The sequence below is a fragment of the Metopolophium dirhodum genome, chromosome 4 (assembly GCF_019925205.1).
Source record: "Metopolophium dirhodum isolate CAU chromosome 4, ASM1992520v1, whole genome shotgun sequence".
Taxonomy (NCBI): domain Eukaryota; kingdom Metazoa; phylum Arthropoda; class Insecta; order Hemiptera; family Aphididae; genus Metopolophium; species Metopolophium dirhodum.
This window is the reverse complement of record NC_083563.1, coordinates 683,453-698,942: the sequence shown is the minus strand read 5'-3', so window position 1 is coordinate 698,942 and position 15,490 is coordinate 683,453. Positions and strand designations below refer to the sequence as shown.

The 15,490-nt window shown below is 29.9% G+C and overlaps 1 protein-coding gene across 1 annotated transcript in view; it reads left to right on the top strand.

Annotated features, from left to right (window-relative positions):
• LOC132943223 (cell adhesion molecule Dscam2-like) overlaps window positions 1-15,490 on the top strand; it is a 76,249-nt gene that overhangs the window by 44,330 nt on the left and 16,429 nt on the right. The window contains exons 3-13 of the mRNA XM_061012113.1: window positions 4,751-4,940; window positions 10,970-11,112; window positions 12,799-13,234; window positions 13,304-13,520; window positions 13,591-13,837; window positions 13,911-14,087; window positions 14,152-14,271; window positions 14,336-14,608; window positions 14,671-14,952; window positions 15,061-15,180; window positions 15,249-15,422. Of these exons, the coding sequence (XP_060868096.1) occupies window positions 4,751-4,940; window positions 10,970-11,112; window positions 12,799-13,234; window positions 13,304-13,520; window positions 13,591-13,837; window positions 13,911-14,087; window positions 14,152-14,271; window positions 14,336-14,608; window positions 14,671-14,952; window positions 15,061-15,180; window positions 15,249-15,422 (2,379 nt within the window). The remainder of the gene's footprint in view (window positions 1-4,750; window positions 4,941-10,969; window positions 11,113-12,798; window positions 13,235-13,303; window positions 13,521-13,590; window positions 13,838-13,910; window positions 14,088-14,151; window positions 14,272-14,335; window positions 14,609-14,670; window positions 14,953-15,060; window positions 15,181-15,248; window positions 15,423-15,490) is intronic.

Here is a 15,490-nt window from a genome sequence, read left to right as displayed (position 1 = left end):
TGTATCATTATATACATTCTACTCTGTGCAAAAGTGTGTTGTGTTATAAATACATTGCAGTCGTGTTTTGGAAATTAAAACAATTAAAACGTCAATCGGCTAAATTAGTAAGGGAGTATTTCTAATTTTAATTTTAGTTTTTACGCATTTCCATTGAAAGGAAACCTAAACGAATTTAATCTGTTTAAATATTTCAATTTAGTTTTTACATTGTTCATTATTCATTAACGGTCATTATTATGTTTCTTACCAAAAAATTAAGCTCAACACTCATTTCGCATCTTAATTATGAAAACAGATGCTGTATATACTTTAATTGAATATTGATTAACTTATTAATAATTAATGGTGGAATTTATCGAATTTTATAAAACACGAAATCAACTGAATACCATTATTTTAATATTTATATACCTAGTATATTTAAAAACAAATAGAAATTATTCAAAGCATTTTTTGAAAGGAAATTATATCTAAAAGTTATTGAGTTTTTAGACAGCACACTATATACCATATATGTAAATTAATAGAATTCATAATATTGTGAGCTTTTTTTCAATTTATGTGACATATTATTTTATTATATCACTAATTTACATTAGTTATCCGTAAAATTAATTTTTATAATTTGTAGTAAAATGTTTACAAATAACCATCATACTTCCAAGTGGTACAATTATTTTCTAATAATCATTTAAAACACTGTTCATAGTTGTTCGCAATTGTTCAAAACGCAATATGATTATATGGATGTTTTAATGATTATGCCTTAGTGTATGGTTACCTCGCAGTTACAAGTGAATCACTCTGTATAGTGTACATATAATATCAATTTTTTTTTATGAACTGGAGCGTAGCAAGGGAATTATTATTTTGTTTTGCAATAATATATAGTTTGTATTTTTTGTGAACACACTTTTTTGTCGAAAAAAGCTCAAAAAGTTTCATAACACACCTCTGTAAAATGAAGTTTGAACACAGATTGTCCGTATCATTTTTTTAGAATTTTCGGAAAAAAATATGAAAAAGTGCAGAATAATGGTGAAGCAGCAGGCATGGTTTGGAAACTTAATCTTGACAATGTTTGGATAAAATACATACCAAGATCTCCCTCAAAATTGTTCATCATCTTTCAAAATAATCGATCAACAATAATTACCAGTCGTCGTCTTTGTGAAAACCTTAAATACGTATTACGTAATAACACCTTTTGGAATATGTTTGATAAACTAGTTTTGATCATTTATTGCATGACGATAATAAGGAATAACAAAACTATATGATAGGTATAATTTGAATATTTAGTAATATTGTATTGAACGGTTACACAAATAATAATATAATATGTCAATACTCAATATGAGTGTCCTTACTAGGTAAACGCGTGTGTACTGTGTATATCTCCCAATCATTACCACAAAACCGTAAAATAATTACTAGCGTTTAGATGATAATAATAATATTCTCACTTGTATTTAATTTGATATAATTTAATTTAGATACCTACATAATATTATTATCCAAACTGGCAATAGATATAATGAATTAATGAAGTGTGCAACGCCAATCTCCCGTCCAATTATCATTAATCACTATTTTATGCACCAAAGTTAAGTAATATTCACTCAATAATTACTTGTTCAATATTTAATTACAATATAAATAGATAATAATATTATTATTAAAAACATTTTTTGTTCCATATATTTTAATTAGGTAATAGGTATATCATTATTATACAGATTACAAATTTCATAATATTCTTACTATGAACGAATAATTAATAAAACCTAGCCATTGGTCATTGTGTTGAAAACCAAAAATGGCGTAAGTAAAAATACTGAATATTAATACAAAATTGGAATCGCAACATTTTCATAATTATGGTTTGGATTATTTCAAGTTAATCAAAATAATATTTTTGGATCAAAATAGTATAATGGGTCATGTCTTTGTGAGCCTTTGAGTACAGTGAGAATTGAACAAAAAGATGCCACTTTTGTTGTCATTTTAATTATTAAAATATATATATGCGCCAAAGGGGGAAAACAAAAGACCTTTCGAAGAATCCACGCCAAATACGCGTTCCAAGTATATGATGTATACGCGTGAGGTAGTATTTTAAAAACAACTTTTCCCTTTTTTTTGTCTATAATAAATAAAAGGACTAGACCAAACGACCAGCCAGCTCGGGATTATTTTGTCTTTTCTCATTATGAGTAAAAAGAAAAAAAACAACAGCGACGAAACGGCAAAACAACAGCAGGGTCGCCGAACGAGGCGGGAATGACAAGATTATTATTCTTCTCATTTTTCGAACCCTATTAACGACGAGAGGAGAGCTAACAATGTCGGCAAAGGAAATTCCGATTGCGCAGTGGTTCTCCCCCTCCCCATCTCCTCCCCCCCCCCCCCAACCATACAGCTGCATGCACTGTGTACGTCTTACCCTCTGCATTTCCTCCGCCCGTCCGCTCGTCCGCTATCAATCACCACTACAACACACTATACCTCTTCGACATGAATACTGATGAGATTTCACACAAATGAACGGGCGCGCACAATGCGCAAAAGGATAAGTCAAAATTAACATGATCCGGCGGGCGCGCGTGTGTGATATGTCTCTAAGTCCGTTTTTGTTGTTGGAGTTCCGCTTAGCGGACCACAGATTACAATATATAAGTAAGGCAGGTAACTACCCAATATGATATAGGATACTTTCCTAATTATTCGATGGATTTCCGCTGATGGGTCTATATATTTAATTCCTGTTTCAATGGGTACGAAAGAAAAATATCGACTAACAAATTCTTTAAATTTTTAAGTGTTTGTATAATATTACATTTCCTCGAGCGACAGTATAATATTCTGACTTAATTTTTCAAAATAGTATCAATTTCAAAAACGTAATCATTAAAAACATACATTTAGTTTTTTTTTAAAAAGATAATATTAAATATACCCACATTACCTATACATTGGTAAAGGTACTAAACTGGAAAATAATATACCTATTTAATATACCTAGGTAACAAGCGAATGGTATTAATTATCTATACATTGCGTAGGTGTACATATGATTATTATGCTATTCCTGAAGTATATTTTAAAAAATAACTTTAAATTCAAACATTGGCTTGGAAAAATTACTTACTTACCCACATGTTATTATAGAAAAAGTAATGAACATTTGTAGTAATGATTATATTATTTTTAACTACACAGAATTTATATCATACATACAAATGAAAATAATATTTTTGTTGAACAATATACGTCTATGCGCCCAGTTATTTAAAATTAAATCAGATGACTAAAATTTAAATATAAAATATGTATGATCGCAGCATCTGGACAAATGCATTTTAAAGTTTTAACAAGAAACCATAAATAAAGAATCGTTTTCAATTTTCATTATAATTATTACGAACATTTGTTTGAATATTTTTGCATACTTTATTTGGCACAGCCAAACAATTATATAGCACATTTATAAGACTCCAACTGTGTTGCTTGTATTTTTCATGAATCTTTCAGAATATAATGATAAAGTAACTAGGTATAGTTATTTAAAAATAACTAATTGTTCCTATTTATGTCTTATAAAATTGATTTTCATTTTATGTTTTGTAAAATACACTTAATGTAATATGTTAAAATCTTAAAATGTACAAATTAATCATGCATATAATATAATTAACGTAACTATTACCAAATAACGAATATATCTTAAATATATGTATTATATTATATTATAAAATTCTTGTATACTATGATTTAAAAAAATATGTAAATTATATTTAAAGACATTATGTTTTAAATTTTGGAATCTCAGTTAATATAATATATTTGAATAAATCGTTATCAATAATAAGTTATTATAACTAACGTATTAATACATTTAAATAACAAATTATCATAATATCTAGTATTTTATCTAGTACGTTTAATATCTACATGAAAATATTTTAAATTTCTTCATAACAATAACTATGAGAATATAATGAGTAGGTATTTATAATTTGTTAGTTTTTAATGTTTGATCAAAAATGTAATTATTTGCACTATTATTATTCATATTATATTTTTATTGGAAAAAAAAAAAACAATTACATTTTTTTTTTATTCGATGTAGATAGATAGTTATAGTGTTATAGATAGTTATATTACCAATATCGCTACAACTATAATAGTTATATTGTTATAATATGCTTTTTCAATTAATACAAAAATGTATGTAATAATATTTTGTTTTGTATGTACTTTGTTTTATAATAAAGAAATAGTATCAATTATCAAAAACTTTATTAATATATTTTCAAGAAAAACTTTTTATTTTTGTTTTAGAAATAAATGAAGTATTATCAAAACTAGAACTTTTAGATATTATACAACTCTTATTCAATAAAATACAATACATTCCAAATACGAAGCATTAATGTAATGAATTTTAAAAATTTTTCTTTTTTTCCATCGACGACCACTTAAAATTAAATACTCAATTTCACATAGTTCATTTACAATATATGTTGACTTCTATGAGCAATATTGACAAATTCTCTGTTATTATTCAAAAAGCCAGGGTATTTTAATACTAGGTTTATAAGTTATTAAATATATTTAATAATTATTATTAAATTAATCTATCACGTTTTACCTGATATACAATAAATTTATGTTCAAAAAATCTAATAAAATTCCTCTATGATTAAAATTATATTAAATCGTACAAATGTTTTCATTGTTTCAGATATTGTATTGGGAATATGGCAAATCAGTCCGATGGAACCACCCAACTTTATAGTAGAACCACCGAGCCTAATATATTTCTCCAACACTACTGGCACGTTGATAAACTGCCAGGGACAAGGACATCCACAGCCTAATGTCACCTGGCTGCTTCACAACGACCGTATGGTAACTGACATACCAAGCCTCAGGTACCTAATATTAATATTCAATAAAAAAAAAAAAAAATCCCTAATATATCAATACTTTTAGGTAATTATAATGTTTATAAATACCTGCTCAATGTGTACGCGTTAACGGCTAATACTCGACTATTCCTTTTTTTTCGTCTCACTGTTGGTATCCTTGAAATCGCGTAAATTTTTCCCGTTGCCTCATGTGTAGGACCTGGTATAATACTACAATAACCTATGATAATAATTTTGTTCTAAACTTCTATGGAGGATAGTTCAATAGTAACATTTTGGTAACACGGCGACATAGTTATGCAAAATAGGTACATCTGCACTGTTGTGGCCGTGGCCCGTGTGTTCGTGTTTCTGGGCTTCTCGAGTACGTGATATGTTTTTAAATTGCATTTCAATTGGTTGTCGTGATTATACTGTACCGTTTTATACTGTTTATTAATTTGCTCATGGAGGGGTTAGAGTCCAAACGACTAACAACTAGATAGACGTGGTACGCTCAACTAGGTCCAACTTCTGCAACTGAAGCGAGTGACTCCCAAACAGAGGTATATCATGTGTAATTTACTCCGCTGACCACGTTAAAAAAAAGTGCGCACACTGATTATACCAAAAATTAGCATTTTTAAAAAAAAATGTTTGATTTAAACATGAAATATTTTGTTTTTAATGTTAAATCAAATAAGTACCTAAGTAAGGATTTTATGAAAATATAATACATTTTTAAGTCAGAATTGAACTATAATTTCTGAAAATACGTAATACCATAATATAATGATGTTATTGTTATTTAATTACCTACCTTCTACGAGATTTAATTTTAGGTAAATTGTTTGGATGTTGGTATAAATAATTCATAGTTGTTTCACAAATATGTTTCAATGTCTGATGCATCAATAGTAACTTAAATTAATCCAATATAATATTATATAAATTCACGAACATTATGTTTATAGTTGATAATATTCTTTAAAATATTTGGTGGCTTGTACTTACATTTATATTATTTAACTTAAGTAGGTACAATCAAGTAGTACCTACTTGTATATTATTTTAGGTAAACATTTAAAAACAAACTGACTGTATAATAAGGGTATATTTAAATTATGTGGTTTTTTTATTGATGAATTTCGTAGTATTATTTTACAGTATATTTCATCAAACATAATTCAATCTCTTAATGGTTTATTTTATATTGCATTATAAATACGAATTAGGTAGACTTAATGCTTTATATTTTGTAGTATTTTTCTGGTTGAAGATTTATTATAAGATTCGTTTTTTATACAAAATATAATAAACATTTTTCTCATAGCTGTTCATTTCGTTTTGATCACTTGTTCAGTGACCTAAAATTGGGGTAAAGTAATTTTAATAAAATGCAAACATCCAAATAATAATCGTTAACACTGTAATTCATAAAAGAAATTAAAACAACAAAACACTAAATAAACAAAAAAAAATAATAATAATATCTTACTAAACCGCCCATTACATATTTTAAACTTAACTCAATAGCTAATAAAAATAAACACATACATATAGTAAATTAATTTTATAACATTTACGACGACTTTATCAATTTTAAATTCCCTGATTGTTTATGATTTTTAAAGTGTAGGTATAGTATATTATATATAGTCACTGTATTTGTTATTGAAAATAAGGTGGTAATTATTAGAATGGTTTTAAAATTTGTAAAATAATTTCAACACAATCATAAACTACATTATTATGTGCAAATCGTAAAATATTATTATCCAAACATATGAATACAAAACATTTGTTTATATTTTATCTCAATAAAAATAATATTTGAAATAATCATATAGCTTCGGAGTAATCTATTTTTATGTTACACAAATATTGGAATTAAATGTTTATTTTCTATTTATTATTTCATGTATATAGAAAATACGGCTAAAATTATATTGTTTCTCAGTCCAACAACCAAACCTTTGGATTTCTTTCTCCCTGGTATGAGCGGTAAACCAAAATTCAATTATCTAAAAAAAAAAAACGTAATAAATAATCCATACTCAGATATGTATTCGGGCCATAAAAGAAAATTACATATTGTATATACATGTGCTACCGTTTTACTTAAAATACTTTTTTTTTTTGGTATTCCCATACCAAAACCCATAGGGTTTTCGACGTTGAAATGTTAAGTGTACTAGAAAATAAGTAATAACCGTATCAATTTATTCCGTTGTGTTTTTTGGACGTTTCCGCGGGCTTTTGAGTTTTGACTTATTTTACGGTTGTGCTCGAGAGTTTTTCATTAAAACTCTATTCACGATTTTTCCTTTATTACGTCTTATTTTACTTTGTACCGTATATACAAATATAATACATATTATATACGAACACATAAAAATCTTTCCACTTTGAACACAATATCTTTATGGTGCGTGTATTGCCGACATTATATTATTATATGTTTGTCGTCGTATTGAATGGCAATACACATCGCCGTTGCACACCGTCACCGCCGCCACTGTAGTAGAAAGATGGCGTCTCGTCCTTAACCACATTCAATATTTACACACCACCAGATAATCGTCCGTTCGAATACCGCGCACACACTTCAAACCGATTACGAGCCCTCCGAAACGCTCTATAATTGAATCCGATGTCAAACCCCACACGGCGGTTGCATTCGACATACTATATTATTGTGATGTCTCCTGCTTTATGTGTGTGTGTTGTTAAACAAATCATTGTTTAGAAATAATAGTAGAAGTTAATATTTTACTCGCACGTGATATCATAATTAGTATGTCATACGCCCATTGTATTTTGCGCACAAAAATTATCAGCGGACGGCTATCGCTTCGTTATTAGTTCACAACAATAATATGTACTTACTGCATGTGATATATCGAAAAGGTTATATTATTATCAACACGACGAAATTACATCATTCGTCTGCAGTTTAAGATATAATATACGCTGCCGTGTCGCTGTCTAATAAATTCGGTCGTAACGAGCCCTTCGAGGGACTAAAATCAATTCTCAGAAACGAAATGTACGTGGGATTTCGTTTGAGCACGCTGGTTTTTTTTTAATTATAACGTTCGTTATTTACAACATTCCGTTTTTCGGGAAAAAAAAAACGTTTGTTTTGGGGCGGTAAAAATCTCCTCGTCTGTTTCAACTATACACTTCTATATAGATCCTTACCCACCTAATTGAACTGATTGTATACTTATTTGTATATATTTTAATAAAAAAACATATTATAACCCGCGAAAAAAAACGTCACCACAGTGTTGCCTTTTTGATCGCCGCTAATTCGTGCTAACCTGTACAGTACAGCCAAACAGAAACTGTCCGCTCGTACGCTTTTTGTAAAAAAAAAAATCATTTACAGAATATGTAATGTTATGTAATACAATATCATTGTGTACAATGTATGTCCTATTAAAAAATAAATAAATATATGTATAAAAATATTTTTGTTATCCTTACCGTTTTGGATAAAACCATGAAAAAAAATTAAAGAAATATAAAACACAGAATCACTGACTGTTTTTTAATATACATTGTATAATAAATTCTGTAAGTAGTCTATAAATATATATACTTACTGTTGGAAATCTACTTTTAATAATTATTTATATTTATTATTTATTATTTTTATTTCGTACTTTCTAAAACTTCCAATTTGACATCCAACCCAACACTTATAATATCAATGATGGCTGTATATAACAATTTTTATAAAATTACTATATGTATGATGTTTTAAAAAAAACGCTACAGTAATATGTAATTAATAATTATAATTAAAAATCACGTGCGTGCCCTCAAACCGTGTACGCTGGCTTTATTTTTTATTTGCTGAAATCAAAACATAATTATTTCACCGATTAATACTTGAAAATTAATGTTCAATGTTTACATGGTTAATTTTTTACTCAATATAGCTGGTAGGTCAAGTTCATACTATATTTACATTAAAAATGTACAAACATTTTAGTCTTTAATAAAACTTTCAAATTTAGATATTAAGAAATATAAAAATGACCACGTTAAAACTTGGTGGAAGTCCTTGAATTTATTTTATGAACCCATTATCATTGCATTTAAGATATCATCAATTACCAACTACAAAAGTATCTTTTTGAAGAAATGTCGTAATTACACGTTAATCAAGAGTGACACTAATATAGGACCACTTGAATGTTCTATGCACGAATTTTTTAACACAACAAAGTACCTAATTAAAGTCGTTTTTTTTAACTTAATAGATGCTGTAAAAGTCGAGTGTACAATAACAACTAAAAACCGTTAGTTACTCCAATTGTATAAATCTTTTGATAAAAGAACAACTTCATGATACTAGTACTTACCTAACTGAAATGCGTACCATTAATAACCATTTTTTTTTATATATAAAAACCTCGCCAAACCATAATACTCATAATCGGTTTTAAATTAGTTAATTTATAATAATTGCTCTCGAATGCATATAATAACGCAGTTGCACGCGGGCATGCGCGGAAAGGATCGAAGAGAGATGAGAGTACATCCAATCACACCCCCTGCAGTGTGTCTGTATCCTGTCCATAAATCATTATTCCTATTTCTATAATTTTACACCATTTACAATAATATAATATAGGGTTGGGTACCAAGGTCATAATCGTGTTTTTTTTTGTATGGCAAAATTATTCAATCGTATTACGTTAAAAATAAAAAATAAAAAAATACCAAACACAATAATTGAAATCGTTTAATGTGTATATCGTATATGTATAATGTATATTGTATATATATAATGTGTATACCTAGCAAGTAGCATGTATATTTATTTATTTATTTATTATGTATTTATTGTGTACGACAATATACGATATCAATAAGATCACAACGACATTGAATCGAATGAGTGGATTTCATTACTCTCTATACAGTTATTTAATGTCGAGCAGTTAAAAGTTTTAAGTGCACGCGTAAAATAAAAATCTGGCACACGACTACTGAATTTATAGGTATATATAGAGCCCCAAATGAAATATTATATTATATTGTTGGAAAAGATTAAAAGAACGCTGTATATAAATATATCTACTATACCTACCACGCGGTAAACGACGTTAAATGGCAGCGCCAACCACCATGTGTCGCCAATAATTACAGCGCAGTAAGGCCGGGTAGTTTTACTTTTTTATTACTCAAGTATACAATAGTACGTATCCGACCGAGTGTAAGTAACGACGATAGGGCGGGATGGAAAAAATACACTCTTTTACGTTATATTATTATTATTAAAATTATTATATTATACGCACGCCATGTTATTATATTACTCACGACCGCGAAGTCGTCGCCGGGAAACGTTTTATGATCCGAATCCCTAATTGCGGACATTTAAATACGAAACAATACACGATTCACGGGAAAACGCATCTCGTATTCGGGAAAACGGACTGAACCCGTTTTTAAATAACAATAATTATTGCGTTGTCGTCCCGGTGAAAAAAAAAACGACAATTTTTTTTAAAAAATGAAAACCGCAGACCGTGTTCGAGTTTTAATTACACGCTATTGCGATAATATGAAATAATATAAAACGAGATGTGAATAATGTTTTGTTTAACCGAAAAGAATTCACACGCATACCGGGGGGGGTGGTAGCCGCATCTACCCCTACCGTGATAAATAAAAAAAAACACTCGAAACCACCACGGCGAGGGAGGCACCACATATTATGCATATATGTATATTGTATATTTATAATTGCATGCCTATATACATCAGCTGACTCGTGTGCATAATAATAATATTATGGTTGATCACTACAACAGTCGGTGGTCGTCGTGTATTTTAGTATAATATAGTGGGTAGGTAGTATGCCTACACGCGAGTCACTCACGCCCGCGAGGCGTAAATTACTTTTTACGCTTCGGCTGTGCAACAATTTTATTCGTCTGTTTTTTTTTTTCACGTCGCGTCTTTACAATTTATTATTTTTACTATTATTATTATTACAATTTTTCTTTTCATTCCGCATGTTTTATTTCCAGGGAAATGCGGCCAAACGGCAACTTGTACTTCCCGCCGTTCCCCGAACAGTCGTACATGCCAGAAATACACGCGGCGACTTACAAGTGTGCCCTGGAAAACCCAGTGGGGAGGATCGTCTCGCGGGAGTCCAGGATTAAAGCCGGTACGGATCTGCGTAAATATTTAATTTTCGTTTCCGCGCCCCGCACCCCGCGCCGCCACCCACTAACCATACCTATATATATTATAATGCGCGCACCAGTGGCGTTAATTATTTCGTTTTTTTATTTATCCCCCGCCCTTGGGAAAAGTTAAATCCAACGACCGTTCACGTTCACATTCCTATAGTGCGCGTTTAATAATATTTCGACTAGAATATTATTATTGCGTCCAGACGACGTGTACAATGCGCTCGTATTTATGTAGCATACGCGAGTTTTAGCGATGGAATTATTTTTTTCGTCAGTGCAAAATAAAATGTGTTCGACTTACGCACCTACCTACGTTTTATTCAAAAACCACGTGTTGATAAGCGATATCGATGATTCCATAATATTATGCAAGACGTATTATATTTAATTGCCCACTACGTTAGTTATTTATTTACGTTTATTCGTATACTGGATATCGATCCATTCGTGTTAGAACCAACGTGCACCTACTTGAGTCTTAAAATAATACATAATTCACACATAGCTATAGTGTACATAGAATTATTTTTATTATACCACTTATTTACTGCAGTTAGATAAAAAAAAATCCAATTGGTATACAGTATAGGTAGATAGCTGGTATGAAATTCATATTTAAAATTTAAATAAATCTAAGGTATTATTATAGGCATTCGTTGAATCTATTAGGTCATTCAATGTTTACAAAATTGACTAATACCTATATAATTTTGTTGGATCGTAATATATTAATTATTATTTTATAATTATCTAACTATGTACGTATTAATTATTATTTCTTTTGATTTTATTTTGACATGGATATGTGTTTGGCTGGGGATCAATTTAAAATTTGCAAAACTTTTTTTTTTGTTTTGATTGTTATCAATTGCTATGATGATATTATTATATAAATAACGCTAACAGCAAAACAAAAAAATAAAAATATTTTTTGAATTCTTATTTCAAAAGACATGTTCATGATCTAAATATCCAATATCTTTACAACGAGGGGAGATAGGTTGGTTTTTTTAAATCTAAATTTGCCTTGCTGCTAGGAAAATTGTTTATTCCGTATAATTACATTTCATTTTCATATATTTAATTTATTATCATTCATATAATTATGAAAAGAGTAATTAATTAAACGTCATGGACCGAAGTTTAGTGTGTTCTTATAAATTACCCAAATATAAATCCTGGGAAAGAGTGTGGTCGGGTATACTTTTATTTTTACGGTAAACATAATACATTTTTTTCTGCTTATGAATACGTAACAAGTGAGTTTTAAAAAAACTCTTATTTGTTATTTATGTGATATTTTATATTTTTGTGTACCTAGTAATAATGCCTTTGGTATTTTGTTATTCCGTAGAAGTTAAAAAAGTGAATTGTAGTGTTTATTCGCTAAATTCAGATCGTTATATTTCCACACATGGAATTAAATTTTAACCAAATTTTAGAAAATTGAGATCAAGTACCTAATGATCGTTTTTATAGTAAAATATTAAACTACTATATTAATTTACTATACATAATAATTATTATTTATAACCGCATTTCAAGACATTTCATGAAAATGTATTAAAATTATAGTATAAAATAAACATAGGTAATATGTAAGAATATTATTGTTGTTTAAAAAAAAAAATTCTTAACTATATTTTGAACTTTATTAGTGATGTCAAAATCATATGAGCTATCCGTCCAAAATGCGTTTGCTCTCCAAGGAAACGTAGCTGAATTTAAATGTCAATTACCAGAGTTAACTAGTGAACACTTGGTAAAAACCTGGTTCAAAATGGAAGATTCCAGGATGGAAGTTGGCCAATCCACACCAATACATCCAGGAGGACGTTACGTAATCTCATTAGACGGTACTTTACTAATTCACGATGTAGTACCTGAAGATACGTTTGATAGATATTTCTGTCAAGTTGTCAATAAATATACGGGTGATCAGCTGGTCAGTCAATCGGCTAAAATCATAGTCAAACAACCTACTGAGGACATACCGCCGATTATTAAACACCATACAGAACATATTCACGTCAAAGTCAATCAAGAAGCCGATTTGATATGTTCAGCTGAAGGATTTCCTCCACCGACGTACAGGTATATTAATCACGTTACGGAACAATGCACAATTGTTCAAACTTTAATTCGACTCAATACTTACTATAGATGGTTCCGCAAAAGTCAAGATAATTTACAAGAAATATCTATGGAGTCGCTGACTGTTCATCCCTATCAATCGTTGCTTCATATCATCAGAGTTCCGATGAGCGAGACTGCCATTACTTACGAATGCGTAGTTTCTAATAAACTCGGTCAAGATAAACGTCAGATTTCACTATCGGCTACCTTACCATTTGCCGTCAGTGCATATCCATTGAAGCAGGTTAGTTTTGATCAGTTGAGTTAATTGAAATTACTGTGATTGGCCAAAAAAAACGTCTTATCTCTTCTAGGTAGTTGATTCCGGTTCAACTGCAATTTTCAACTGCACCACTCAAGGTACATCGATACAGCCATTGTTTTCGTGGCTTAAAGATGGGTCACCAATACGTGGTTTCGGTAGACACGAAATATCACAAAAAGGCAATCACTTGACAATACACAACGTGATGAAAGAAGATAAAGGAATTTATCAATGTTTAGCTAGAGATCCAGAAACCGATGAGACAGCTCAATCCAGTGTTCTCCTATCACTCGGTGGTACGGATTTCAAATGAAAAAAATGTTAAATGTCACACTTGAAGCAAACCCTTTACATCATAGTTTATTTCAGCTGTTTCACCTGAATTGATGGAGACTTTCCATGAACAAATTATCAGAATAAACGGTTTCTTATCTCTTAGATGTACAGCTTCTGGTAATCCCCCACCCAGGATATATTGGTATCTCGACGGAGGGCTCATACTACCACAAGGAGATTATGTATTTGGGAGTTATATGCACGTAGATGGTAATTATTCAAACCTTTCTTATTATAATGCAAAGATACTAAACTAATTTGTTTTTATGTATAGGAAATGTTGTTAGCTATTTAAATGTATCAGTAGCTGATGTATTGCACGGAGGTTATTATACTTGTTTGGCGCGAAATATTCTAGGATTGAAATCTCATTCTGGGATGATTAAGATTTACGGTATGATTCATTGTTCATAAAACTTGTGAAGATAATTAAATTGGTAATAATAAAAATATTTTAGGTGATCCCATTGCAAGGCCACCGTCAAATCTTACAGTGCGTTCAGAAGACGATGCATATCTTCAATGTCCAGTTGCTGGTTATCCAATCATCAGGACGGCTTGGCAAAAAGATATGATAACGATACCAAATAATAATCGACACACATTGTTTGATAACGGAACTCTTTTTATACGTTCCACACAAGACACCGTCGATTCTGGATTATACGTGTGCACAAAAATTAACGATAGGGGACAATCTGCGACCGGACATCTATATTTAAGAATAATGAGTATGCTTTTCAATAGTCTTAATATGATTATTATTTTGTATACACTATTTTTTTTTTAATAGAACCACCAGTCGTAACACCATTCCAATTTACAAAAGATCTACAAGAAAGTGAACGGGCCCAAGTGTCGTGTACAATAAAATCAGGAGATCTTCCAATGGAATTTGTATGGCGTAAAGATAACAGGATAGTATTAACGGATAATGAAATTGAACTTCAAAATTTCAAATTTTCGAGTACTTTACTTTTTAGTAATTTGAAACCCAAACACGCTGGAATATACACTTGTATTGTAAGCAACTCGGTAGCTAGTAGTAACTATTCAGCATTACTTAATATTAAAGGTAAGATTATACTAATTTTGTTTATGCTTTAAACCCAACTCTTGCCAACTAATCTCACTAACTTATCAATAGTTATATTTTTCTAAACACATTATGTATATGATTTAGTACCTCCAAAATGGATTGTTGAACCTGAAGACACCGCTGTGTTAGATAATCAACTAACTATAATAAATTGCCAAGCAGAAGGATACCCAGAACCAAGAATAACATGGACTAGAGTATCTGGTTTGTTACTCATTTATATTTTATGGAATGTACAAATATCATCCACAGTATATTTTTAATTTTTATAGATAATCAACTTTTACAATCACTCAATCATTTCTCCGAATCAGCAATATCAATATTGGGCAATGGTTCTTTAGCTATCCGACTTACAGCTAATTCAAATGAAGATAATTATACGTGTACTGCCAATAACGGAATAGGAAACCAATTAACAAAAACAGTGTCCTTAAAAGTTCACAGTAAGTCTACAAATTATCCAACTTAATACCTATAAGTATAAGATATTAATGTTAACAATTTGTATTAC